This window comes from Lytechinus pictus, chromosome 7, assembly GCF_037042905.1.
Source record: "Lytechinus pictus isolate F3 Inbred chromosome 7, Lp3.0, whole genome shotgun sequence".
NCBI lineage: Eukaryota > Metazoa > Echinodermata > Echinoidea > Temnopleuroida > Toxopneustidae > Lytechinus > Lytechinus pictus.
The window spans coordinates 29,617,247-29,644,764 of record NC_087251.1 but is presented as its reverse complement, the minus strand read 5'-3'; the positions used below and the strand labels follow the sequence as shown (position 1 = coordinate 29,644,764).

The window sequence follows — 27,518 nt, the reverse complement described above, 5'->3', positions numbered from 1 at the left end:
TTCAAGGCAATTCAATGATGAAAAGGTTGAAATACAATGATTCGCAAAAATTAAATTCTTTGTACAAATTGCAGCCCCTAAACCAACCATTATGCTTATAATATTTATATAATTTACAGTGACTACACATACAAGACAAAATCATTGTAGGTTTTACGACAATGGACAAGGATGCTATGTATTAGTGTATATTTCTACAAGCATATAAAAAGGGTGTATGTTTGATATTCATAACGATCACTATTTATAATTTACAAAAGGGTTAATATTCTCGTGAAGAAAGTTTTTCATTAACAACTAGAGGGCTTATTAATCATTATTTTTCGAATTATTCCCTTGTTATGAATAAATGGGGGCACAGGAAGTTGTTCGATAGCGTTTTGCAGAAATCTTTGACCAGGAATAAAAGGACAACATTTTACTACAAAAATCTGACAAGCTAAAATAGGGGAAGGGTCCCTATTTACTCCGAAAAAAATGTACTCTTTATTTAAAAAAAGGAGGCAATATTATTTTGAAATGGGGAATTATTACGAACGATTTTTTTTAAAGAAAGGGGCACCATAAAAAACCAATATATTGAAATATTTGATGAAATAAACAAGAAATTGCGGGGATATGAAGCAGAAAGATAAGCAAGAAAAAAATATGCGTCGATTATGAATACATAAATAGATGTACATTACATTACATAATTGGTTCATATTGGTTTCTGTTTTGGTAGGCTGGTCATGAGGCAAATTCGATTGGCTGGTTTCTCCAACAACTCTTGTTTCATATTTTGTCAGCCTCGGAGCTTCAATAAATTATATACATAATGCTCTGCCTGAATTTCTTTTTCTTTTCGCTCTCAATATTTATTCTTGTGATGTTCTTAATATTTATACTGTGATCATTGTAAATTTATTGTTAAGATTGTGATTCTTGAATATTTATAATAAAAACGTAAAAAAACATAGCGATCTCTTCACACTCACACACCCTAACACCCACATAAATATAATAATAATTATAATAAATATAATAATAATTATAATAATAATTGTACATTTATATTGCGCAATTTCTATATGTATATACTCTTCTGCGTATTACAATAATGTTATTATTTATCATTATTATTATTACCCCGGCTATAGCCGTGGTGCCTATACAGGCGCTTTGGCATTCAAGGAATTTCTTCCGACCGGGTACCCATTCATCTCACTTGGGGTGAGTGCAGCACAATGTGGGTTAATTTCTTGCTGAAGAAAAACACGCCATGGTTGGGAATCGAACACGAAAGACGAGAGTCTTAACCACTAGACCGCGACGTCCCCACACACCCTTAAATGTTCTTTCCCTAATTGCTCAGAAGGAAATACAGGTTATATTCCCTTTTTACAATAATAGAACGAATATGAAGGCACGCAAATGGGAATTAAGAAGAAGAACTGTACTTGAAATTTGAAAACGATAATCTTATGCCTAAATATACTCTATTAAAGTATTTTAATCTGTTACAATATAGGTACATACATTGATACTATATCAATGAATGTTATTTTAAAGGTTATTTAGAGTGCATTTTGGTATTTTATGAGATTAACAAAGGTTTTATCAATATTCTAATATAATAATTGAAAAATATTGAATGACGAATAATGAAATCAATACCAGTGTCCTCTTATTGGCCTCTGCGATGAAACCTATGGAGAAAGATATCGCCTTTAGTTTCAGATCGACCTACCCTCAGGGTCGTCTGACTTGGCATCAGCCCCCCATTTCCGACTATCAAGGGTGTAGCGAGAGCGTGTCCGGGCGCCAAGATGCTCCTTTTCGTCTTGGCCAGATCAAAAACAAAAGACCCGCTTTCCTTGGTTTCCTTTCTTGTATACAAGAGGAAAGATAAGAATTAGCTGCCAAGATCAATCAGGATTATTGGTGTGAACCCTGGCTACCCTCCTACCGCATAGGTCCGGGGTGAATTGAAGACAATCGACTGCCAAAATGGATTATCTTCTTTTCTTATCACTTTGCGATTCTTCTTTTCCTTCTTTAGAAGTTTATGGGTGTGTATGGAAATCCAAAGAAAATCTACCACCACCTCCATCATATATTGCTTCCTTTCATCGACGAATCTTTGTTTAAAGTGAAATAATATCATGTGCAAACGCTCTAAAAGAAGTTTACCCAATATTAGGTAAAATGGGAACATGCATGTTGGTTGGGTAAAAAGATGCCCAATATTTTGTAAATTTTACGCAATGTTGCGTTGAAATAGCCCAATACGGGGTAAAAAAATACCCAGCAAACTAGCATACATGTTCCCTTTCTACCCAATATTGGGTAAAATTTTACTTAGTGTTTTTAGAGTGAACGTATAAAAAATACTTCTATGTTTTTGTTTGGTTTGACTTTTGCCAGTTTAAAAAATGAGGATATTACCAAGTGTTTTCCATTAAAATTGACCTCATTGGTGATACTAGCATAGTCATGAGCAACACTCCAATTGTATGTGAATACATCACCATCAGGAAATAGTGAAGGAAGCAGACTTAACTCATGGTGAAGAATAGTGAAACTATAGTGAAAAAGAAGGAAAACTAGTCATTTGGTCATATTTGACTGACTAGAACCATTCTGGTAAAAAAAAAATCCAACAATATTATAGTAAAATAGATGACTAATGAGCCTGATCACCCCAGAGCAAACACCGGTTTGCTTCTAATAGCATGGGAGATGTCACATTACAGGCAGAAGTTATGGGTCAAAGCATGCTCCTGTTTAGTTTTCAAGCATTTTACATACTAGTAGTACAGAAAAGAGAAAGGAAAACATATTTTACAAGACAAGAAAGATAAATGAAAACAACGAAGGGAAGAATTAAATATAATATCCATATTTTTTTGCTAAAATGATAAATCAATATTAACACGGCTGGGTCTCCTTGCCTCTCTATTTAAATACTTTAATAGGAACCGCCCCTACACGGTACAAACTACATGGTCATGTTGAAAACAGATTCGCTAGTTTAATTAAATTCGAGAGCAAATGAAAGAGAGAGGGGAGAAAGAAAGAGGGAGAGATGGACAGACAGACAGACAGACGCAGAGAGAACAAGACCTAGAGGAGAAAAATAGACAGACGGAACTAAGGGGGTGGAGATGTTGGGGGAAAAGGGGACAGAAAAATTAAAAATAATAAAGCTACATAAACTTGACGCAAGAATGAAAACTTATAATGAATATTACTATAATAGTCAATCAAATTGATTATAATTTATTTCTGAAATGAAATAAACGATAAAGGTTGCATGGCATCTACACATATACATCAATTCAAATGCATTTATTAGAAAGGTTTATCAACGAAAACAATTAATCGATCAACCGGAACAACTGTGCAGTATGAGAAAGTTCTAACTCGGACTACGCCTTTTCACATCCATATCGGCTACAGTCTGATTATGATTAGTAATGAAATGAAACAATTATAATTTTCGAAGTTCAGAATTAGAGGCAGTGGTCGATGAAATGTAAAATCAGGAATTCCCTAGGTTAACATTGCCTAAAGAGGGCGTAAATGTTTTGCTCAGATGGGATGACTTGCCCAGTTTTCTTTCCTGGTGAGTCGCCCCTCATTATGTACCCGCACCACTATTCCGACGCCGGATAAATTAAATGAGCAAATATCTATCCCGAGATCCATATAGGCACTTGACGTGTACATATCGAGTTATTTCGTCAGTCACTGGCCTGCACATATCATTATCCCGTCTCATTTGCCGTGTTCCTGCTCCGAATAAGCTAAACTGTAAGTAATCATTAACTTTCCGTTTCAAATATTGTGTCCACGTACATAATCTAATAATTGCCTTTTAATTTATAGTCCGAATTTCTTTTGTAGATTTCAAAACACTTAAACTGGTAACTCCTTCCTTAAACTCAATCACTATTTTGTTTACAGTCTCGTGCATCTGGTGCAACCGTAAATATTCAGTGAAAGCGATATCTTTAGAATTTATAGACTGGATTCAGAGGGGTTAATGAGCCATTGATAGAAGAGGGGGAAGAACTTGGTAGGTATGGGGCATATTTCTTGAGTCGTGAGCTAGAAAAAAGTTGACCTTATTTTTATTTTTTTTTACAGAATTTGAAAAAATATGTTCGGTAAATGGTCTTTCACCCTTTCCCTTTTTCTTATTTCCCCCAATTTTCCATTCCGTGGGGAGGGGTGTCCCCATCTATTATACGCCATATACTGGATATAACGGATTTGTATTGATCAATACTTGATATGTATTTAGTAGGGGGTGGGTCACTAATCGAATCCATCAATTATGAACGCCTAAATCAGTTTTGATGTGGAGGATATGAACAAATAAAATGTGTTTTACAAGACAAGTTTTGCGATTTTACAAGAAGATTTATTTTTTCGGGTGCCTGATCCGCAACAAAACATCTGAGTGTTTTTCTGTTTTCTTTTTTTTTCCACAAAATAATATTTCTTAGTATAAATCGAATGAGCTGGATATTTTTCAGGATGTAATCTTTGTCTATAGGTGTCTGATATCAAGGAGCTGTGTTGGAAGCTCCTTGCTGATATCCTATAACAAAATTTGCAAGATAAGAGTTCAAAAATAAAACATCACCAGAGAGTTCACGATGTTTTCTTTTGTGGGCGTAAGAAATACCTCTGGCTAGGACAAAACATATCAAATTTTAAGGTGTTAATATTAACAAGCTGTTTACTCATATTTTATGCGTATAAACATCATCATAGGCCTATAACTAAAAAACTAATTTTGCTAATATGAGGTGATAATGTTATGAAAGAGATTACTCCATGACATTGAATAATGATAGCCATTGATCACTTACAGGAAATGTCACTTTTACCGTTGCTTCCTTTGCCAAATCACGTGACATGATCACATGATCGGGTAAGAGCAAGGACAATCATTGCCAAAGTATTAGGAAGAAAACCCCAATTTGTTAATTGAATAGAAGAAAAACATAACCCCCTCCCCCTCGCGCCTCCTCCCAAACACACACTCCATTGCCCCCTTCCAGTGGCGTACAGTTTAGGGGGCTTGCCCCCCCCCCCAAAAAAAAAAAAAAAAAAAAAAGGGAAAGAGAGAAGGGTGAAATATGATTTTTTTTTTTTTGATGTTATGCCGAAATATATATATTGGGTTTTTTAAATAAAATGTCGAAGATTTGCATGTAACGCCATGTCCGCGGCCCCCTCAATTTTTTTTGGCTCACCACGCATGCCCTTATCTCTATAGGCTACTTCTCTCAATTTATACGAAGGAAAAAAAGAAGAATGTGTTTGGTAAGAGAGCAGAGAAGAATTGTTAGAGTTCGAAAGTTGTTATGAAAGAATAAAAGCAGGAAATTTGTATTTATTTGGAAGCGACATAATTCTTAGGCATATCTTTAGTTTTATTTTTCTTATTCTCAGTGATTGAATTTCAGGGTCTGTGCAGTTCCTGCTATTTATTTCCTCCTTGCCGGTAGAATTTATGTGGTATTTTGATAACAGGTTAGATTTTATCTTAAAGAATAATCCTACCCAATCTCTACCCTGATAAAACATGATTGTGTAGATTAATGTGACAATCATCACCCGGCCCCTCCCGACACAAACACAGGCAAAGGCATACGAACAGCGAGGTGATATGAATTTGATAGGGATTTCAGGGATATTTTGATTGGAGAAATTACATTTTTGCCACAAAGAAGGGTTCGTTTTTTTTTCAACTCACTGTAATAATAATAAGACTACACTAGCTGCTTATAAAAAGCATGCAGGTGAATGCAGCAAGCAAGGTGAAACGACAGTTCAATTACAATATTATATTCTCGCTCGCTGCGCTCTTCCTGATATGAAGGTACATTATAGTATGGGAAAGAAATCGAGTTCCGCTGAATGGGAAGATCTAGTCTAAACCACTATGTAAAGGCCCACTGGCGTACAGATTGGTGGTTTCGATCGGGCCATATGTCCCCCAAAAGTTTTACTACCCAGAAAAAAGGGAGAAAAATAAAAAGAAACGAACAAGAAAAGGGTGAAATATGATATAATATTCTGAAAAGTATGTCAAATTCAATCACAAAATTCGATTGTTGTACCAAGAATGTCAAACAATTTTGCTCACACGCTTCGCTTACTTGCAACTTTTTTTTCCTACTACGCGACGTCTGGTCATTATTATTTTGTATTCGTTCATACGTTACTGTGTAGGCCTATATGTATACCGTATCATATATCATCTTTCATGAGGAAAGAGAAATCATGTCCTCATCAGAATTTCATACAATAACATTTTAACCAGTAAGGCACTAAAATAAAGTCGCATTTGGTATTTATAAGATCAGCATTTTGATTCGTGCAGTTGCGCATGAGTTGCGCAACAAGGGATTTTAAAGAAGAAGGAGGGGTGGGGTAGTGAAGGGCACGCCTTAGTGGTTGTTGTGCTGGAACTATGTTCATGACTGGGAGGACAAGGTCAACTTGGATATGGATCTGTGACGCTATCCTGAAATATAACATTCATTTATTAATTTGTATGCTATCAAAGCTTAGACATTCAGCAAGGTTTTTTGCTTATAGATTATAAAGGAAAAATTTTGATTAAAAAATTATATAAAAAACGATAAAACTCGGGTAAATCAAGTACTGCAAAGACTGGGGTTTTGACACACCCTACCACACATACCCCCCAAAAATGTCTGCACAGGAGTGGAGTTCCATAGTGAGAAGATATGCTATTTGTAATTCGATAAGGCATACCCTCTATCGGATTTTTCTCTCCGCAAAGAGAAGGGACATACTTTTAAACACCCCTAGCTACCCCGGCCCCCCTTCTTGCTTGCGGACATACATGATCATGGTCATTACATGTCAGTATGGTCAATATTATATTACACATGGGAATGCCTGACTTACTAACACACGCATAGTCACCAGAGGCAGGACCAGTGGCAGTCCGTCGATCAAAAGTGGGGGGGGGGGGGGGGGGGCTGGTATTCTTATTAGACTCCGACCCAGCCCCCTCTCTCGAAAAGAAAATATTACAACAAATAAATGTGCTTAAACGCAAACTATCATTTTGACTCGCTGCGGGTACAACTATTCAGCAAATATTTAGAACCTGATGGCAACGAGGCGGTCGGGGTCAGACATTAACATAAAAAAATGTAAGTATCGAATTAAGTGATCCTTTTGGGTTTTTTCTTCTATACGAACATTACACTGAACTGTAATGGTCCTGGTCCCGTAACACAAAGGTTAGCGATTGATCGTACACTTGATTTTTACGATTGATTGTACATTGTAGTCAATGGAATCAATCGTAGAAAAATGTTCTACGATCATTGCTAAGCTTTGTGTTACGGGCCTCTGGAAAGATCCCGCTGATTAACCAGCTTGGCTTATGAATGAATGATATATCACGCACCATTATAAATTATGCATTCCAACTTCTATAGCGGAGCTTCTATAATCACGGTAGCGTTTTCTATTCTTCAGTCATATCCCCCACCAAATAAACAAATAATAATGATAATAAAACGCGATAGAACGGTTGTGATAGAGCAGGGTGACGTGCATATAGTGGTCGATGTGAGGCACAATGTCAGGCAAAGTCTCTACAAAACGGCACTTCTGATGACATGGTTAATGTTTGCCCTGAATGGTTGTGACAAATTAAGCCAGTACCAGCAACAAAAAGGCAAGATCGATCGAGGTTTCAAATTTTCGTAAATATCCGTTATCATTGGTATAATTTTTTTTTTTTCTTTCTTTCCTTCAGAAATTCCTCACCATGCCTGTCGACTTTTCCGGTAAATGGGCCGTCGCTAAATTCGACGATTTCTCGCCACTGCTCGAAAAACTTCAAATACCCGAAGACAAGCGACCACCACCCAATTTCATCTCCAAACTCACAGTCGAGGTGAGACACAATGGCGACCGCATCGAGATCGTCAGTCAAACTTCGATGGGCGAGCGGGTCAACGCGGTCGAGGTCGGGAAAACTTGCAAGTTCGTCATGTTCGGCAACATGATCGAGGCGGACGTCACAGCTGCTTGGGATGGCGATCGTTTGGTGATCACCGATACCGGCCGCGGTGTCAAGCTCATTCGCGAGCTGGTTGGAGACCAAACCTTGTGCACGTTCGTCTTGGGCGATGTTGAAGTCAAGCTCTACTACGATAGAGTGTAGATCGTCGTCATTCGCTCCACATTTTATTCAACATATGGATATTCCTATCCGACAATGAATATCGTCTGGGGTTCTTTAAAATTTCAAGACCAGACTCTAGAATCAGAGGTTAAGATGGATTTATTTCTCAAGCTACCGAGATGAAGTCTCAATGTGAGGATCGATGTAAAGATAATCGAGTTCCATGTGCCTCCCAGACTATAACACGAGTCATGACCATATACGGAGCGGCCTCTAAGAACCGCTTTAAGGAGACATGGCATTTCCCCCCCTAACTTGTTCCCAAGAGTTACTTACTTGTCCCTTACTCGTTCATTCGACTTAAATAATTTATGTAACTAGTTCGATTGGAACGAGTTTTAAGTCGAGGAAACGAGTTATAAGTCGAGGACCGATTTATAAGTCAAGGGAACGAGCTTTAAGTCGAGGAAACGAGTTATAAGTCGAGGAAACGAGTTATAAGTCAAGGGAACGAGTAATAAGTCGAGGAAACGAGTTATAAGTCGAGGAAACGAGTTATAAGTCGAGGACCGAGTTATAAGTCAAGCTAGGGAACGACTTATTTACTCACGGGAACGAGTTAGGGGATAACCATGTCATGTAACCTTAGGTACTCTGAAGTAATGTAACCACAGGCGTTAAAGTTAAAAATAATTTAAGATTTACGGGACAATCTTTAACCTGATAGCCTATAATAAAGCGACTTTAATTATTTACAAAGGCTCTTTACAAGTTAAGAGTCCCAGCTAGCAAGGTATTTGAGAGTTTGCCCTTTCGAAAGGTAAAATACAGGTACGTGTCCCATTGATATCCCATGCCCGATATATAAGATATGTTGAATATACATAATTGTTTCACTTTCTTATCCAAATAAACAAAATGATCCGATGACAACATATTGATACGAAAGCGCCTGAAAATGTGTCCGAAAATCGACAATGGTAAATAGTATCAGGCACCGTCATACAGATCGTACAGTTGTAGGGGGGGGGCTTGGAGGCTGTTGCCACTATTGTAAAACTGAAAGTTACAATTGGAAATAAGAGTTATCACTCTTGCTTTGTCATCATGTTTACAGATTCTTTCGGGCTTTCTATACTAAATTTGTGAATAATTGTTTGCAGAGATTGAATAACCCACTTCGTATGTTACACATCTTGCCATTTTTTTTCTTAAAATAATTTAACATAAGAATTAAAATACTCAATTTCATTCTAGTGATTCGTTTCGTACTATATTTTTTTTCGTGCATTTTCGTTGACTTGTATCTTATTTTGGATCGAGAACGTGAAAACTGCCTCTTTCGTTCAAGCCTTGATAGAGGAAATGTTGAAATGAGCATTAGATAGAATTAGATGGAAATTGGAAATGTGTACTAGTTAGAATTAGATGAAATTTCCATTAGTTAGAATAGATGAAAAATTTGTACTGTGTAAGTTTGTGCATTAAACTTATGTAAAGCATTGGAACTTATGAAAACACATTGTTTGGTTTGTACTGAATTTGTCAATTTTCTATTGAGTGATACTGTTAACGAGTTGAGAATGTTGAGAAGTGCGATATAGTAGATCGGATCAGGGGGGGTGGGGTCAGGATATTTTGAGATGGGGGGGGGGGGGGGGCGGCAAGAGCTCAAATAACGTCACGTTTTCTCAATTGAATACGGTGGGTATCCTGTCACACAACCCAGAACTCTCTTTTATGCTGTTCTTCCTTTTCTTCTTCCTTTGCTTTTAAAATAGCTATCGGGCAATTCCATAAAATATGGACGACCGACCCCATGTACGTGAGACTTTCATGAAATTTTCTCTCTTGATTTCTGGTTCTCATGACAGTCTGTCATGCTCTCAAATAATCATGACTTGGTAAGTTTATGAAATAAAGTAAAACTCGAGAAAAATGGGAGTCGGATGTACAAAAAGGTTGATTATTTTACGGAATTGCCCTATTGTCACTAGCTGACTTTATTAAAGTGGAGTTATTTAGTCTATTCTGCTTCAATTCTAAAAGCTAATCTTCCCCCATTTCTCTCATCTTTGAAACAAGAGTTTCTTTGTACATTTTTTTCCATGCGTGTAATGGTAGACGATGTATTCCTTCCTCTTCTTCTTTTTTTTATCTCTCACGAAAGCGCATACCCCCCCCCCCCCCCCCCCCCCCACAAAAACACATAGGACCGTATTCTGATACCCTGGTTTAACAGATCCCTAGTCTAAGTGTGGTAATAAACCCCATATTTCGTATTTTGATTATTTTAGTATTCTGATAGCCAGGTTTAACTAACTAAACCTGGCTATCAGAATGCCAAAATAATATGAACTACACTTAGAGCAGAGGTGAGGTTTAGTTAAACCAGGGTTAACTTTAGACTAGGGTAAGTTAAACCTGCTATCAGAATACGGGCCAGATTCTCTTATCTCGCCCTACCTCTCTTCACACACACCCCCACCCACTCCTCAAACTCTAACCATCTCCCGGGACCATCTCTCGCTCCCTTTCTCTGCCGTCTTCCTTCTTTTTTACTTCCTATCTATTCGTTTTCAGATTTTTACCTTTTCACATATCGGTTCCTGTATCCTGGGGATTGTGTCACAAACGGATTTGTGAGTATTTTCAACCGATATTTGATACAATCTACTGAAATCTTTGCATCTGATTGGCTGAGAATGAATCAGTGAAAATCAATGAAACTGTTCATGAAACGTCCATAGGACTATCCATTTTTATCTCCCTTATCTAATAGGCAACAGCTCACAATATTGTACATTGTCTGAAATCTGATCCTTAATAAATGATATTTCAGTGCATAGATTCACAACCTCGTTATTTCCATTTAAATGTTTTTTTTTAAACCCTAATACTCCGGGGGGGGGGCATTATTTTCCCTCCCTGTCGATACTTCCTAACACCTAAATATTTCGAAACAAAATTTCAAGACTTTTTCCTCTGATCCTTCCCGCACATTTTGATATCAAATTTATGGCGATCGGACCTACCGTGCGGGAGTCAGATTACGTTTACTGAACACATGTCGCTGAAATTTAGCTTTTCCTCTCCGACTGTGCATAACCCTTAAGACAAAATCATGGGCTTTCCCAATTTATGTTAATACTTTTCCAGCAAGTATCATTGTTCCAAATAGTGTAAATTATTACCACACAACCAGTGTTGAGAGTGTTTTTTAAGAAACTGTATACTTAAATTCATCCCCAAAAGACAAGTGTAGTACTCTATTGCATTAAATGCAATTTTAGTAAATGTATTTTCATAGGGTACACACTAAAAAGGAATATTAGCAGTTGGTAGTTCTGTCAATGGCATGTTTAGTGAACATTATCTCCTTTTAAAAACCCATTATCCTCATCAATCTATCTCACTTCTCAATTTAACTCTTGCATTTTGCATTCAGTGACATATCTAGGGGTCAACTGCACAAGTAGCAACTTTTTTTTTTGGGGGGGGAGCAATAACAGCAAAACTAAAAACACTTAGTTTAATCTTATCTACATGTATTTTGGGAAAGAAAGGAGACAACATCCACACTTTTTTTTTAAATCTAAGTACAACACTATCAACCCATATCTTTCCTCACACGTTCATTCAATTTAATTTGTCTTGTTAAACTCGCATGTTTTATCAACTGTTTGCTATCTACTTTCATCATCAAAGTGCACAACTCTTTAAAAGCTCTCTCATCTTACAGTAGATGAACATCAAAACAGAAATTACAAACACACCATTTACATACTTCAAAGGGATGATATCTTTTAATCACGAAAAACAAAATCTGAGGACAGGCATATACATCCATTTTATTTCCCGAGGCGATTAATCAGCTTTGTGGGAGCATTTCTTCTCATGGGTACACTTAACATTCCAAAAAAGGGACAGTTACATGGGGTTACATTCTAGTTCTCGAGAGAAAAAAAAAGGTTCCAGTCGTTGATGTCATTCTCCTTGGAGGAGTATCACATGTTTCCACTTTTTTTCCCACAAGAATGATTTAATAACTGAGCACTTGTATTGTCAATAAACTGGTGCTATTGTGTTTTTGCTTCTTCTGTGCTAAAATTCTAACTAATAATGCAGACAGTTCGCCATCTCACTATCTTTTTTCTTCACTAATGATGGCGCAGGCAGCGCTTAATTGTGATACAAAATAACCCCTCACCAAAAATGTTCCCCACAAATTAAAAGGGTTATCAACATTAAATTTAAGTGCCAGAGAGGAATAAAACGCTGGACGTGATTATTAACAGTGGTTTCAGTTTCACCAGTCTGTCTCCACGAAAACTCCAAATACCATTTCTAGTTGGAGCAGAAAAAACATTGCAGGAACCATGAAATTGAACCCTTGCAACTTTTCATCTACACAAATGCAGAAATACCGGTTTGAAGAATAAAATTTTAATGTTTTACAGAAACATTATGGGCTTTAGCTGAAAGACAGCATTCGTGATAACTACTCAAGAAAATAGGCAAAATTGGACAAAGACATAATATATCAAATCATGTGTTAAACCTCTATGAGGACGGAGGTGGCTGGTTCAACAGTAAGCTGGGACAGGGTAACCCACTTCTTCTCGGGCATCATGCCAGAGCTGCTTAGCTTGAACTTTCCTTCGGTGTAAACACGGTCTTTGACTTTCACTTCAAAGTCGACCGGAGCGGAGGAGGAACCAAAGTTGGTGATGACCAGGTAGCCGGGCCATTCTGGGAACTGACGAAGGTAGGCATAGACTGATTCAGAGGCGTGGATCATGGTGTATTCTCCAGCGGTCATTGATGGCTCACCATGTAGGCTTGCTAGCTCCTTGTATACTGAGAATGGAGATTTCTTGTCAATACTTTGAACCTGTGGGGAGGGGGAGGGAAAATGTTGGGATCATAAATCAGTCAACGATGCAGATGGGAGAAAATGATAGCCTAAGTGAAAAGCCTGCCTTCATTCATCAGTTGTTGTTTTTTTCATTCTACTGATACACATATGAAGAGTCGAATCTCTATACAGCCGATACCCCATACCTAGAAGCACGGTTTACAAATCAATAAAATAGCATCACATTCATAAATCCCAATGCATATTACATGTACTTAGCATTTGACTGGTTCATTAAAATCAAAACATAATTATGCAATTTCACATCCAATTATATCCAGCACTATTTACTTTGAAAAATGACTTTACAATATATTGTTTTAATCAAGGATGATGCAGTCTTGTTACTCTACCTGTCCAAACATACTTAAAAATATTTACCAACTTATATTTGTATACAAATTTGATTCATTATATGGAAATCAGAACCCCATACCCATATCTGCATGAAGCCATTTCTCAATCACACTTCTCACGGGTCTTTGTATGCTTCATTGAAGCTTCTGCTCTGGACTTGTCACACAAACAAAATACTGACTAAGAAACTCACCTCGACACTGTATTTGGGGTTGGTAGGCAGAGACTGCCAGGCTGTAGCATTGGCTGCAGTGAAGTTACCATTGGTGAAGTTGGCCCAGTACATAGGTCCACGGAAAGCATCGTCACCGGCGGCACTCTGTGGAGGTACAAAGTGGATTTATCTTATTTAACACATCAAATAAAACAAATAATGTGAAAATATATATATACTATCCGTAGAATAGTCAGTCATGAACACATATTGGGAAATTGTCCTATGAAAATAGCAATACTGTGTTAATTCTTCAGATCATGCTTGGAGCGGCTGGTTCCTTATGATTTGGGGATTCACAGAATCTTTAGTGTAACCAACTACACGTATCTTGATTTGTGAACAGACAAGATATGTCCAAAAGTAAACAGAACTGCACACCGCAGTCAATACTACAGGCTCACATGGATTCTGAGAGGGTAAGTAATATTAGACTTCACGAAGAACAGGTTAATGATGCAATGCAGAGTTCATCGATGGGAGAATCAAGGAGATTGTAAACAGTAATTATCTTTTTTTGTGTTTTGGGTAACCTGTAAATTCTCAAAAGCTGAGAAAAGAAAGGATCGATCCTACTGTATACAGTATCTTGAATGATTGTTGTACATGTTTTTTTAAGTAAGGTTAACTATTTCAGAAGTAAATCAGATCAGGAGTTACTAAATGGATACCAATATGATGGCAATTCTGTTGCCTCCATTTGCCATGCAATGCCTACTGAAATTGCAACGATTCTTGTGCAGACCATGGTGAAATAGCAGAATCTAATGGTCAAGAGTATTATTTTGCATACATACCGTATCGAGGGCTCCAAGCTCTTCTCCATAGTAAGTGATGGGTGCTCCAGGAAGGGTGAGCAGAATGAAATTGAGTGAGCGTACAAACTGCTCTCCAGCACGGCTAGCGATGCGAGACATCCTCTCGTCACCAAGCTGCATGATAAAAAAAAACACACGTAGGTTCATCTTTAGAGTAATCTCAGTAACAGAGGGGGTTTCTGTACTGGTAAAAAGTATCACAAATTATCTGCTACTTTTGTTTAATTTCATGTGGTCTACTTTCATTTCATAGAAATAAGTGTTGGGGGGTTGGTGGTTTGGAAAACTCAATTTTAAGTCTAATGCATCTTTACTGGCACTTTTTTTTTCTTCAAATCTAATATATTTAATTTCTGATAAGTACATCTTCCATTTTATCTCATTTAAAGTTAGGCCATGTGTAATTCTTTTGTACAGACTTGGTATATTTTGTTTCCATGATCAAATTTGAAAGGGAATTGATCAATTCGATCATGAACCCATTTAAGCCCTATGCTTCAGATGCATTGGGGGAAGAATCAATGGAATATCCATTTCATTTGGGCGAACGAGGACAAGACCTAGCTTAATAGCACAGAAAATTCTACTGGTGTACATCTATGCCAATCAATCAACAAGTGAATTCTGCAATTCCCTTGGACTTTTTTTACAGAGATAAGCTCCTTCCAGTAAGCAATGGATTAATGTATACAAGTATTCAGCAATATCAGAATCGCCACTTACTGTCCAAGTATTCCATCTGTTTTCAAAAGCATCATCATCCTTGGCGGCTAACCAGCTTGCCACAGCACCCTGGATAGTGTCAACTGTTGGGGCGCCATCTATAGCCTTAGCAAAGCCAAGGTTGATCACCAAGTCTGCTTCGCGGGTTCCGTTGCCAAACTGGAGGACAGCATCTGCAGGAGCCTTCTCGGTTTCCGTCACCATGAGCCTGAAGTAAAAAAAAATCTTTGTATGAATTTGCAATATTTGATGGACAGAAAGGAGGAATTTGTGGGGATTAAGTGATAAATGGCATATTGACATAAAATGAAACACAAATTCCTTTGTATTTCAAAGAGCTTTACAACTATCATCCCTGAAAAGCATCACAAAACTTCCAACAAGAGCAAATGCTTGAAATACATGAATGTGAATAATAAATTTAACTGCAGCCAAACAGCTCAGTGTACTAATGTAACAGGACCCTGGTTGGTTGTAATAAATCAGGGCATGCAAATTACATTTGCGCCAAATTGAAACTAACAATAACAATAAAACCAACTGTCCAAAAAAAATAAAAAAATAAATGACCCACCTGTACTTTCCAAGGTAGCTTTTGTCGTTGAAGACTTCTCTCCAGCTTACAAGGAGGTTGTGAAGTTTGGCTTGGACACCAGGGCAAGAATCACCAACACAGGAGTATTGCTACAGATGGGGAAAAAAAAGATAATGATTTATTGATCTTAAAACTGATTAAAGGGGCTTTTTCAATCTATTCCTATGGAGTTGGTAGTGAAGAAAACATACCTTGACATTTGCAATACGAAACATAATGTGAGATTTTAAGGCCCAATGGAACATTTAAGGTACATGTACATATGCATGAAGTCCACTGGCGTACCTAGGATTTTCCAGAAGGGGGGCAAATTTTTTGGAGGATATTTCGTCCGCGAAAAAATTTGACAAGCCAAAAAAAAAAAAAAAAAAAAAGGATTTCTTACCACAAAAAAAGTTGACAAGCAAAAAAAAAAAAGGGTCTTCAGGTTCTAAAGAGGGCGTACATGTCTGTTTTTTATTGCATTTTTACATTACAAATTATTATTTTAGCTTCTCAAAAGGGGGGGGGGGGGCACGTCCCCTGTATCAGTTGTGACTTGTCAGGGGGGCAGGGATACGTCCCTGCATGAGTTGTGACTCGTCAGGGGGGGCAGTCTGCCCCCCCCCCTTAGGTACACTAGTGATGAAGTCCCATACACTCATTTGTGTTCCGTTTATTTATAATCACAATAAAAACAAGAAATCAACTTCTTCATCAATATAAAACAATGGCGGAAAAGACATTTTAATTTTATCTGGAACAAGGGCTCAAACAGCTCTTTAAAACCCTTGTGTATATGACAAATATACAGGAAAGTAAGCACCTACCGTAGCCGAGGCCCCGCCTCCAGATGGGTTATTTGATTCTGATTGAGTAGCAGGCTCTGGTTGACTGGTTGGTTCTGGCTCGCTGGTGGGTTCTGGCTGATTTGCAACAGTTGTAGAATTAGCTGGACTTGCAGTTGGACTTTGAGTCTCATTTCCTGCTTGGCGGCGGCGACGATTGCCGAGGGCTGTGGCGACATCACCAGATTCATAGATGTAGTCAACATCACTGAAAACGAATCCATCAACCCTGCGCTCAAACCAGAACTTGAAGGCATCCTGAAATATAAAAGGCAACAATTATTTCAATGATTCCTGTGAAACAAACATAAATCTTTGCATATAACAGTGACATGTGTTCAAACTTTTAAATCAGATAAAATGTGGGAATTAATGTAACAAGATTTTCCTGTCTTAGTACAATGTCAATAATAAAAGTTCACAGAAATTGAAAGGAACCTTTTGTGAATTAAGAATCTAATATCAATACTTTGTTACAATTAAATATATATTTTTATATTTATGTGATATGCCTATCTGATGTTTTAATTTATTCAAATCAGCTTATCTATAAGGTGGACTTGACCCTTGAAGTTGAGATCTTACCTGAATGGCCATCTGGACGTTGATGTTGTCGTAGTTGAGGTCTGGTTGATCTTTTGTCAAGTAATGGTAGTAGCACTGACCCCTGACAGCATTATAGGTCCATGCAGAGTCTCCATACTTGTTGAGCTGCAAGAAAACAACAATCAGTCAGAAATAAAAATTTCAAACTAAAAAAGATTGGTTTCCATCTTAGCATTGGTCAAATAAGGATTTTATCTTGTATCAATTACTTCTAGGCATAATTAATTCATTATCATCACTTCTAATTTTTGTTAATTCATTTAGTTTTTGCTATATACATAGTCTAATTCATTGATATTTAACATCTATTTGTGAAATTCATATGGCTTTTTAGAATAGGGGTACATATCTATTGAGGGGGTTGGGAGGGTGGACCATTTCCCAATACTGAAACTACCATACTGTGTAAGAATAAAGAGTAGCTAAGGATATATTGAGAGATCAATGAAATAAATGAAAAGATGTTCAATTCATGCTGAATTCTTTTAGACTCTAGGAATCTCCTCCAAACCAAGCAAACTTGATAACTCTTCAAATACCATTAAATTTAATAACTTATTTTGATGAATCAAAATGAAAAATAAAGTAAATGTGAACATTGCATCGAACAAATTTACTGTGTGTGACTGAACGAATGACCTACCCAGTCATTTGGTGGGTTAGTTTTATCACAATCTTCCCATACGTAGTAATCGCTGTAGTTGCCAGTCCTGTTACGACTGGCCAAGAACCAAGGATGCTCCTTACTGGAATGGTTAGGGACAAATTCTAAGATCACTTTCAGTCCTGTTAAGAAAAAAATTTATAAGGAGAGATAAATAAATAGTATCTCATAAATAAGTCATAACAGTGGAAAATTAATTCATAAATCAATTGTTTTTGCACGATCGAAACAGGCAAATAGAGTAGCCAGCATAAATATAAACAATGAAGTAATCAAAAATATGAAGACCAAGCTCTTGAATGCAGACTATTTTGATGCAGACCTCCATTTTATGCAAGTACGAGTACCGTAAGAATTTTTCGTTAAAAATATGTTTTATTTAAATAACTTTCTTGAACAATGATGTAAATGCTTACTGCTTAGATGTGCAGATCATTATAATCTCCAAATTGGGTTAGTGCTGACCAAATATGAGGATATTCAGTTGAGACAATTTTCACGATCAACAAATTCAATTTCAGAGAACAGCATGCTTGGTTACATATAAATACATGTACTTGGGATGTACGTGGCCAACCCCATTATGTACATGTACCCTGATATATAATAAAGACTCTTCTGCATATGTAATAATAAATTCAGGGAACATGAGCAATCTGCTGGTGGGTTACACTGCATCAGCATATTGAATAACAAATTTCTTGTTATTAATGTACATGTACTATATTCGTCCTTGACTGTCTGATATTTTGTTTATGACTACACCATGATGCAGGGCAGATCATGCTGGGATCATGTCATTTACAATTTATTACAGGAATTAAAATTGACATAAAAATATGGAAGGCAGAAAACAAGCAGAACAAACTAATTAATGAGTTTAGTAGATTAAATTGCATGTCCCTAAATTCAAGCCGTTTCTAAAATGTGCACCCATACTTTAGTCATGGTCAAATCATTCAGAATAATATATCCATCCATGGTCAAATGTTAAAGGAGAATGAAACCCTTGAAACCAGCTGAATCCATATCAAAGAGAAAAATCAAAGAAACATATTGTTGAAAGTTTGAGGAAGATTGAATGAATAATAAGAAAGTTAAGAGCATTTGAATATTGAGATCACTAATGCCATGTACATGTAGATCCCATTGGCAATGCGACCAAGATCTGTGATGTCACACACGTACAACTCCCTCATTACTTTAGTACTTATTTCACTTATATTCTCACTTTTATAGAGTCTATCACAAAGTGAGGTGTTCTTTTTATGAGAGGACAAGTACAGAGGTTTCACTAAATTATATCATTGATGAATCGTTTGTCATATGATTAGAATGAGCAAAAAGAGATGTTTTGGGGTATATTTTCAGTGTCCAAAAGGGGAGAGTTGTTCATCTGTGACATCATAGATCTTGGTCGCATTGCCAATGGGAGGATCTCCATAGCATTAGTGATCTCGACATTCAAATGCTCATAACTCTTCTATTGCTAGTCCTATTTTACTCAAACTTTTGTTGATCTTATTCTTTGATTTTTCTGCTTTCACAAAAGCTAACTTGCTCCAAGGGTTTCATTCTCCTTTAATTGTGCATGTCCTGTTCATGTCCTTGGTCCATGGAGGCCTGTATGCCAGTTATGTTACAAATAGTCTCAGGCTACAGACTCTTTAAAACACCTATCAAGGGCTGTGTCTGTAGACTGCATGTACATCATGTAGGAGGGACTGTCTAAAGTTCAGGGATAGGACAGGGTATGGAGATCTGTGTTTACAGGGTGACTTTTTTGGCATTGTCAACTAACACAATACCAGGAAAGGAAGATCTGAAACAACAGATGGTTGCGGGTAGAGACAATTATCAGGCTTCCTGCCTGGGTTGAGCAAATGGCACCATGACAAACAAGAACAAGGTTGTGTGAACTTGTGTCTTTGTACTTCAAATCTTTATCTTTATTCTATGGCATGCCCTTTATTGCTATATATTCATTGGCATACCCCCATCCCACCCATACCCCCATCCAAAAGAAAGAAAGAAAAAAACATACACTAATCTGCAATATTAGATGATATCTGTTCTATTTACATGTACCTACTGTTTCATCACTTTTTTTTTTACATATTACTTTTTGTGGATATCTTGTACATACATAAAGAATGAGAGTAATATTAGGAGTAAGACACTCGGGTAGTAGGCTTAAATGTACATCATTGACTGTACATTCGCATATACATTGATTGTAAAAAACAGTGTATGTACAATACTGGTCTTTTAAACATTCCACAGCTTTTCTGTTTGGGAGAACATGTTTGAGAACCCATTGTATGCATAGTTCCCATAACCTTTTGACTTGAAAAATCTGAGCTGTTTTGACTACTCTGTACCCCCTAGTTCCTAGTCTGCAAGAACAGACTGTAATTCAATGTTAACGACTTTTCTCAGAGCCCACAGCGGCATGCAACTAGAACAGTCTGTTTGAAGCTCCTTGGTGCAAGCACCTGCTTCAACATGCACTTTGCTAAAACAATGGTTCAAAGATAAATATCAGGGTGACCCGGCCGGCCCTGGACAAACTCATTGAACATGTAGGCAATATCACTTTAGAAAAAACAAGATAGTGATTGTTCAAACAATGTTTATAGTTTGCTAACAAAGGCAGGAAGACAAAGTCCACTTTACATCTGGTAAGCTGACAGTTTTATTGCCACTAACTGCCTATCTGCATAGAATAAGCAGAGTTTGACCTCCTTTTCACCTCTTTATGAAACATTGTACAGTTTTCTCCCCAATTTTCTTCTCCTGCAAGGATATTTTACCCCATTTGAAGGGTCTCTATAGACATATTACATGTACAAAGGCCTATTGTCTCTTTTTGCCCGTTCTTGCAAAAGGTTTATCAATTGTACATTATTTAGTATACTGTTACTGTAAACTCCCGTAGGAACTCGGCAGCTTTTCACTGGGAAATGCCAAGCTGGTATATAACCAATTATCTAGGAAATTACAAAAAGGTATCACTTTCATAGTCAAGCAGCTCTGATAAAAAGTAGTCATGAACGCTCCTATTATAATGCACTTGTGGCTCTCAATTATTACGAGTTTACAACTAAATATTTAAAATGGCAATTAAGATATATTGTAATTAATTACAATTTATAAAGTCACCAAAAAAACACACACACAAAAACATCACCAAAACAATGATCCCACCTTGATCTTCAGCAGCGGTCATCAAGGCATCAAAGTCTTCAAGAGTTCCCAGACGGGAGTCCACATTGGTGAAGTCCACAACCAGCCTGTCCACAACCTCTTGACCCAGGTCCTGTTGCTGTTCAGACTGTTTGTAGATGGAAGACAGTACCAACACACCAGCACCAATGCCTGTAACGTAGTCTAGTTTCTTGGTCAGTCCTACAACAGAAATTTGAAACATCACAGGAAAAATTAAGATTAGTTGTAAATTCTCTTTTATCAAATTTTTGTAGGCCCTACAAATACAATGTACATGGAAAAGATGGTGAGAATATAGATGCAAAATTGATACTGATACTGTTTAATTAATATCAAACATACAGAAAAACAAGTTCACTTTGGAATTCATAAATTGAGTTTATTTTGCTTACATGTAGGTCTGGTCTTATAAAGCAGTGAAATATACCACCTTCCTTATTATGTAAAAACAATAATGCAAAAACATGAGATACATGTAGAAGGGTTGTTTTGGGTAAGCATACATGTACCTGTAGTTCCCACAAACTTGACAGAAACAATCAAAAGCCATGAATCCCCCAATGGAAGAACTTGAAAACAGACAAATGGTTTGCTAAGCACCCTGCACCCAACCAAGCTGTTTCCAAAGCCATAGGAGAAACCACAGTAATCCTGCTATTTATTCATGAAAAGAACTCTCAGATTTCCTGGAATCTGGCAATACATTTTAAATGTGCTGTTATAAACCTACAATACGCTTTATACATGTAGGACAATGAGGAAGCAAATCTTTGGATCATACATGTACATGAATGCTTTGGTGCGTTTTTCTAAAAGAAATTCATAGAAATAAAATCCACAAAACCCATTAAATCTAGAGCAAGATCAAAACAAAACGTGCCATTAAAAAAATCTCAAATTCCTCAAATTATGTCCCAAGTTCCAGAAATTGGAAATGCTGATATGATCTCTGCAACTTCTTAAACAGAATCACTGCCAATGTATTTCTAATTCTAGGGGGGGGGGGGGGGAGGTGCCAAGAAGATTCCAAGGTGTCAATTTTTTTTAACAAAACTGATTTAACCTAAGCAGATGTTGGATTTCAGCAGGGAGTTACCTGTGTTTTTTATACACTTCTTTCATCTTCCCATTTCTATCTCCTTTTCTTTTTTTTCTTCTTCTTTTCCTACAATCACCTTACAGGTCTGTCTGACTGGGGGAAAAAATTGAAGGGACAGGGTTCATGTACATGTAGGTCACGACCCAGTGTTATTATTCCTTCTCTTCATCTCATGACATGATGAAGTACAACAGTACGACTGGTGTATTACTATTATTACCATACTTTATTTAGCAGGTCTGGTGTGGAGTACATCATGTATTATACACTACAGTGCCATTTTAAAAGATCCCCCACCCCTCTCTTTTATAATTAAATTGAATCTTGATAAACCATGTGTGCGTGTGTTTGTATTTTTCTCATTAAATCTCTAGATTATCATTGTATACATTTTTCATCATATTATTGTTGCAATGTATATAAGGGGCCCCTCTCATATGCTCTGCTTCTATGGGGTCCCAAACGTACCTATCATGCCTTCTTATTTTCTTTGTTTAACTGTGTTTGTTTGATTGGTTTAAATAAAACTTGAACTTGTTTTTACAACAGAACTTAAATATATTGTAATAAAGGATGGGGTATGGTTTCACAGGCAAAACACTTTTATTAATTGTCTTTTAATTCTCTCTCTCTTTAGTTTACTCCCTCTCTCTTTCTTTTCTAACACAACACTAATTAATACTAGTACTGCAGTTGACTAATACTAGATCTACACCCTTGCCTCCTGTTTAAAGCGTCTTGTGTGTTCACTATACCAATAATTCCGTAAATCCTGGCCAGGCGGCCTTTTTGTCAAGTTACGAGTATGATCAGCGCGCGACAGAGCTGAGTTGCTCTCCATCCTTGCCCTTGGCGAAAACTCCGTACCCGGCATTATCAGACTGGTTGAAACCAGTTCGAACCGGCGAAACTACTCAACCATGTCGGCCACGCCATGCGCAATGCACGCACACCGTATACGTATACGGTGTGCGTGCTTTGCATCATCATTTTTCCTCGCACCAAAGCAAACGTGAAATTCCACTCCATTTCGCACATTACACCCCATATGTTTACCCCTATTCATCTAAATATGACATATTCAGTATAATGATACAATAAGCTTGTAAGAATAACATAAAACTAAATTATTTATCAATTAACACTATGAAAAAATGGAAAGTAATGTCGGTGTTTACCTTTGAGATCGCCATAACCATCGCCGTTGCTATCCTTGAATGACTGGGGCATAACTCGGTAGAAAACACTCTTTTCCCACCACTCAACTTCTGGGCATCGGGGTACTTTCACCACAATAACAATCGCAGCAACAAGCATCGCAAGCCAACCAACCCAGAAAAGAATCAGCAAGATGTTACGGGTCCAATTCCAGAACGGGGTGTCGGCAACTTCAAGCAGCTCGGCTTTATTCAAGCCACCCCATTCATTATCCACGTCGGCAGATTTCTTCTCATCGCTGGGATCAGCGATCTTCACTTCGCCTTTTTCGAGATCGGCTTCTGATTGAGGAGCCATTTCGTACTTTGCATCATATTCTGGCTTTCTGTCGTCGCCCATCTTGGCTTTTATATGAAGTCCCAATTCAAGTTCAAGTTAGAAGATGAAATTCGACACTCTTGTCGTTGTCTTGGAATTTTCTTCGAGGAGTTTCACCGGCCGGTGTCTGTACTATATCAATGTGCTGCGCTTGTGTAAATGGCGCGTATACGTCAGCGAATTTACTATCGTGTTGTTGTTATGAATGGGTGCGGTACCGGCGCGGCCGGCGGGAGACGAGATCGAGAGCGATGCATGCTAGCTTGAGCACGCGGCCGATACGTCAAAATAAGAGGTCCGTGTGCACAGCTTCCGAATATAGTCTATGATTTTCAGACCCTCTTAATACTGAGAGGGCTGAATTACCGGCTGAATTATTACCCCTTACCCGGAATTATTGTCAAGATATGGGAATTCACAAGAAAAATATTTGAAAAAATGACCTTGATCCAGGCAAAAGATGTGTTTATTGTGGTACCCTTGCATACATCCTTGCATGCCCGCATACAATATATGCACTTCTCACTCCCTGGGGAGCATATATCATCAAATTAGCATCGATCGTTCTTGAAATCTGTACATCTTCTATTCCATGTCGTGCTTTAATTACTTCTCACTCTCGGCTTCTCATTCTCTGTGTTATTTTATTACATGAAAATTGAGCATTTTTATAATTTACTTCTTGACAGGGTCTATAGTGTAAATGTTTCTTTGATGGTGACCTTTTCCTTTTTTTGAGTCACTCAGTTGGTCATAAAAGAGGTTCTTTTTTTCATTCAGATTTGGATAAGTGATACAGGTTTCTAAAAGGCAGTACCGACATTGCCCATTTGCATGGATTCACTCATTTTAGTTGCTTTTCAATTATTACTTAATTGTATGTTGAAAATGAATGAATTAATCTAAAGATAATAGTAATCCCCTAAACATTGACACTCAAATATGTATTATATGTAATCATATTATGATAGAAAGGGGTGTGCTTATACGAGTAACGTCATCGTCTTGAATGAAAGCATGGAGGTAGAAAGCAGCCTAAGCAGGGGCCACGGAACGGGGGCTGAGCCAAAAGTGGGGGGGCTGACCATGCAAAAAATCACAATCATATGGTAATTTTTACGTTTTTGTACATGGTTTTTGAAAAAAAGTGAGGGCTGAAGCTCCCCAGCCCCCCGCTTCCGCGGCCCCTGGCAAGAAAGCAAACTTGATTCAGCAAAAACTGTCAACGTATTCGCGTCCCGCCTCCCTTGGAAAAAGAGTCTTGTTGCCTAGACTAGCCAAGCGATTCTCGGCATCGTCTGACGTCACGCAGGAATCTTAACGGTTGACCGTTCCATTTATACACAGGGAACAGTGTGAAACATTATACAAATCAGGTCAAGATAATCACATATCACTTGTTTAACCTCACGTGGATAATTTCTTATTGAATAAATATTGATTGTTTACTTTAAAAAAATCAGAAACTCTATTATTTTGTTCTTATAAAAACTGATATAACGATAAGCCTCTCTTGTATGAATTCAAGAATCATCATTGAATATGAATATCATACCTTCGTCAAAGTCGTGTTATTGCATCATGTACGATGCGATAGTAAGTTGGCAGTATGCCAATGTCGTTGAAACATCTGCGGAGGCGGAGCACTTGGTAAACCAACGTATTCCTGCCTGTTTTGGTCTCATACAATGGTCAATCCCATTTTTGTTTCACCATGCTTCTCATTAATTTTCTACCTTTAAATTTCAGAGATTAACAAAACGGGACTCGAATTGAATTAAAGCAATCTAGCTCTTTGAAATCTAAAAAAAATCAGTTGAATATTCAAACATGTATTCTTGCCTTAATACATCAATATCTCCCCTTCCCTGTTCCCACCCCCTCCCCCTTTCTCTCTCTCTCTCCCTCTCTCTATGTTATTTCAGTTCTAGCGAATTGTATATATGGCATAATTTTTTAAAGATCATTTTTTAATTTTTTTTTCCAAACTCCCTTCTTGCTTGAAGCAGGGACCTATCAATAGGTCCATGCTTGAAGCCGGGGGGGGGGGGGGGGGGGGTCAAATATATAATATTGCTGTACACATGCGTGAACAAAAAAAAAACGCGTTTAAAGTTTTTTTTTTCAGTTTTGGACGCGGGCCTTAAGGGTATCAAAAACACCGATTTTTTTTAAAGGGTGGTTTGAAAGACTGGTCAATGGTAAATCGCAGGTCATTTTTAAGACTAGATATATAGCCAAACGTGTTTAGGGTATGTTTTCCCCCAAGCTTTTTGCCCGGGGTCTAAGTCTGGCGACAACTTGTTTAAAGGCCAAAATGTGTAAATAAAGCCGGCGAAAAACTTGTTTGGGGTTATTTCGCACACAGAGAAAAACTCGTTTATGGGGTGTTTGAAAATAATTTGGTCACGCATGTGTACATTATTTTGACTGCCCCCCACCCCCGGAGGTAGGGGGTGTGGGCTTGAAGCCTATACGCCCGAAAATGTTGTTAGATCTGTCTAAAAACAGACATGGCCCGGGTGGACACCATGGACCCCGTCACTTTCCCCACTCCACTCCCTGGGAACTGGAATTCGAGTGCTCAGTCCAATAGGCGAGTCCCTTATAAAAAAAAAACATGGTTTTACAACCGTAATCATGGTATAACCATGGTTAGGGGCGGTTTTACAATGGATCGATGGTAGTCCATGGTTTTAAAATCATAACCAAGGTAAATGTGTGGCGGAAGTATGGTAATACCATTGTTAAAATACCATAGTTATAATAACATGATAAAAATGTCATTTTATGACGATTTTAAAACCATGGTTATAAAAACCATCATTATACCACAGTTTTAAGAAAGTTAAAAAACAATAGTTATAAAACCATGAAAAAATCATCGTTCTACTTTGGTGAAAAAAACCATAGTAATTTAACCATGGTTGTAACCATGGTTTCACAGTAGTATAAAAACAATGGTTAGGAAACCTTGGTTTAACTCCCGTTCTACTAAGGTTGGAAATCAATGTTATAAAACCATGATTTAAACCATGGTTTTATGATAGCATAAAAACAGTATTTATAATACCATGGTTAAAATTCCGTTTTACCAAGGTTGAAAACGACGGTTATACACCATGATTTTAACCATGGTTTTAAGATAGTTTGAAAATGATGGTTATATAACCATGGTTTTAACCGTGGTTTAATGAGAGTGTAAAAACAGTGGTTACAAAACCATGGTTAAATTTCCGTTTCACCAAGGTTGAAAACGACGGTTATACACCATGATTTTAACCATGGTTTTAAGATTGTTTGAAAATGATGGTTATATAACCATGGTTTTAACCGTGGTTTAATGAAAGTGTAAAAACAGTGGTTACAATACCATGGTTAAATTTCTGTTTTACCATGGTTGAAAACGACGGTTATACACCATGATTTTAATAATAGTTTTATGATAGTTTGAAAATGATGGTTATATAACCATGGTTTTAACCGTGGTTTAATGAAAGTGTAAAAACAGTGGTTACAATACCATGGTTAAATTTCCGTTTTACCATGGTTGAAAACGACGGTTATACACCATGATTTTAACCATGGTTTTATGATAGTTTGAAAATGATGGTTATATAATTATGGTTTTAACCGTGGTTTAATGAAAGTGTAAAAACAGTGGTTACAAAATCATGGTTAAATTTCCGTTTTACCAAGGTTGAAAACGACGGTTATACACCATGATTTTAACCATGGTTTTATGATAGTTTGAAAATGA

At 37.4% G+C, this 27,518-nt stretch overlaps 1 protein-coding gene and 1 long non-coding RNA gene across 2 annotated transcripts; one reads left to right on the top strand and one right to left on the bottom strand.

The window, feature by feature from the left end:
• The first annotated feature begins 3,584 nt into the window (after positions 1-3,584).
• Positions 3,585-9,681, top strand: LOC135154752 (uncharacterized). Its single transcript, XR_010294162.1, has 2 exons — positions 3,585-3,795; positions 7,802-9,681. It is a non-coding gene; the product is annotated as an uncharacterized LOC135154752 (long non-coding RNA).
• Positions 9,682-11,957: 2,276 nt separating this feature from the next.
• Positions 11,958-24,282, bottom strand: LOC129264599 (amino acid transporter heavy chain SLC3A1-like). Its single transcript, XM_054902501.2, has 10 exons — positions 23,401-24,282; positions 21,103-21,303; positions 17,875-18,017; positions 17,211-17,336; positions 16,608-16,883; positions 15,778-15,887; positions 15,204-15,411; positions 14,460-14,594; positions 13,642-13,767; positions 11,958-13,067 (listed from the first exon to the last, which is right to left on the bottom strand). Exons 1-10 carry the CDS (start codon positions 23,777-23,779, stop codon positions 12,729-12,731), a joined length of 2,043 nt encoding a protein of 680 aa, XP_054758476.2. The 5' UTR covers positions 23,780-24,282; the 3' UTR covers positions 11,958-12,728.
• Positions 24,283-27,518: the final 3,236 nt, after the last annotated feature.

Excerpts from the sequence above, each read along its gene's own strand:
- LOC129264599 (XM_054902501.2), bottom strand. The coding sequence starts at position 23,779 with ATGGGCGACGACAGAAAGCCAGAATATGATGCAAAGTACGAAATGGCT. Across the intron at positions 16,884-17,210 it reads ACGTCCAGATGGCCATTCAG|GATGCCTTCAAGTTCTGGTT; the intron begins GTAAGATCTCAA and ends TTTATATTTCAG. Across the intron at positions 15,412-15,777 it reads AGCTACCTTGGAAAGTACAG|GCTCATGGTGACGGAAACCG; the intron begins GTGGGTCATTTA and ends TTTTTACTTCAG.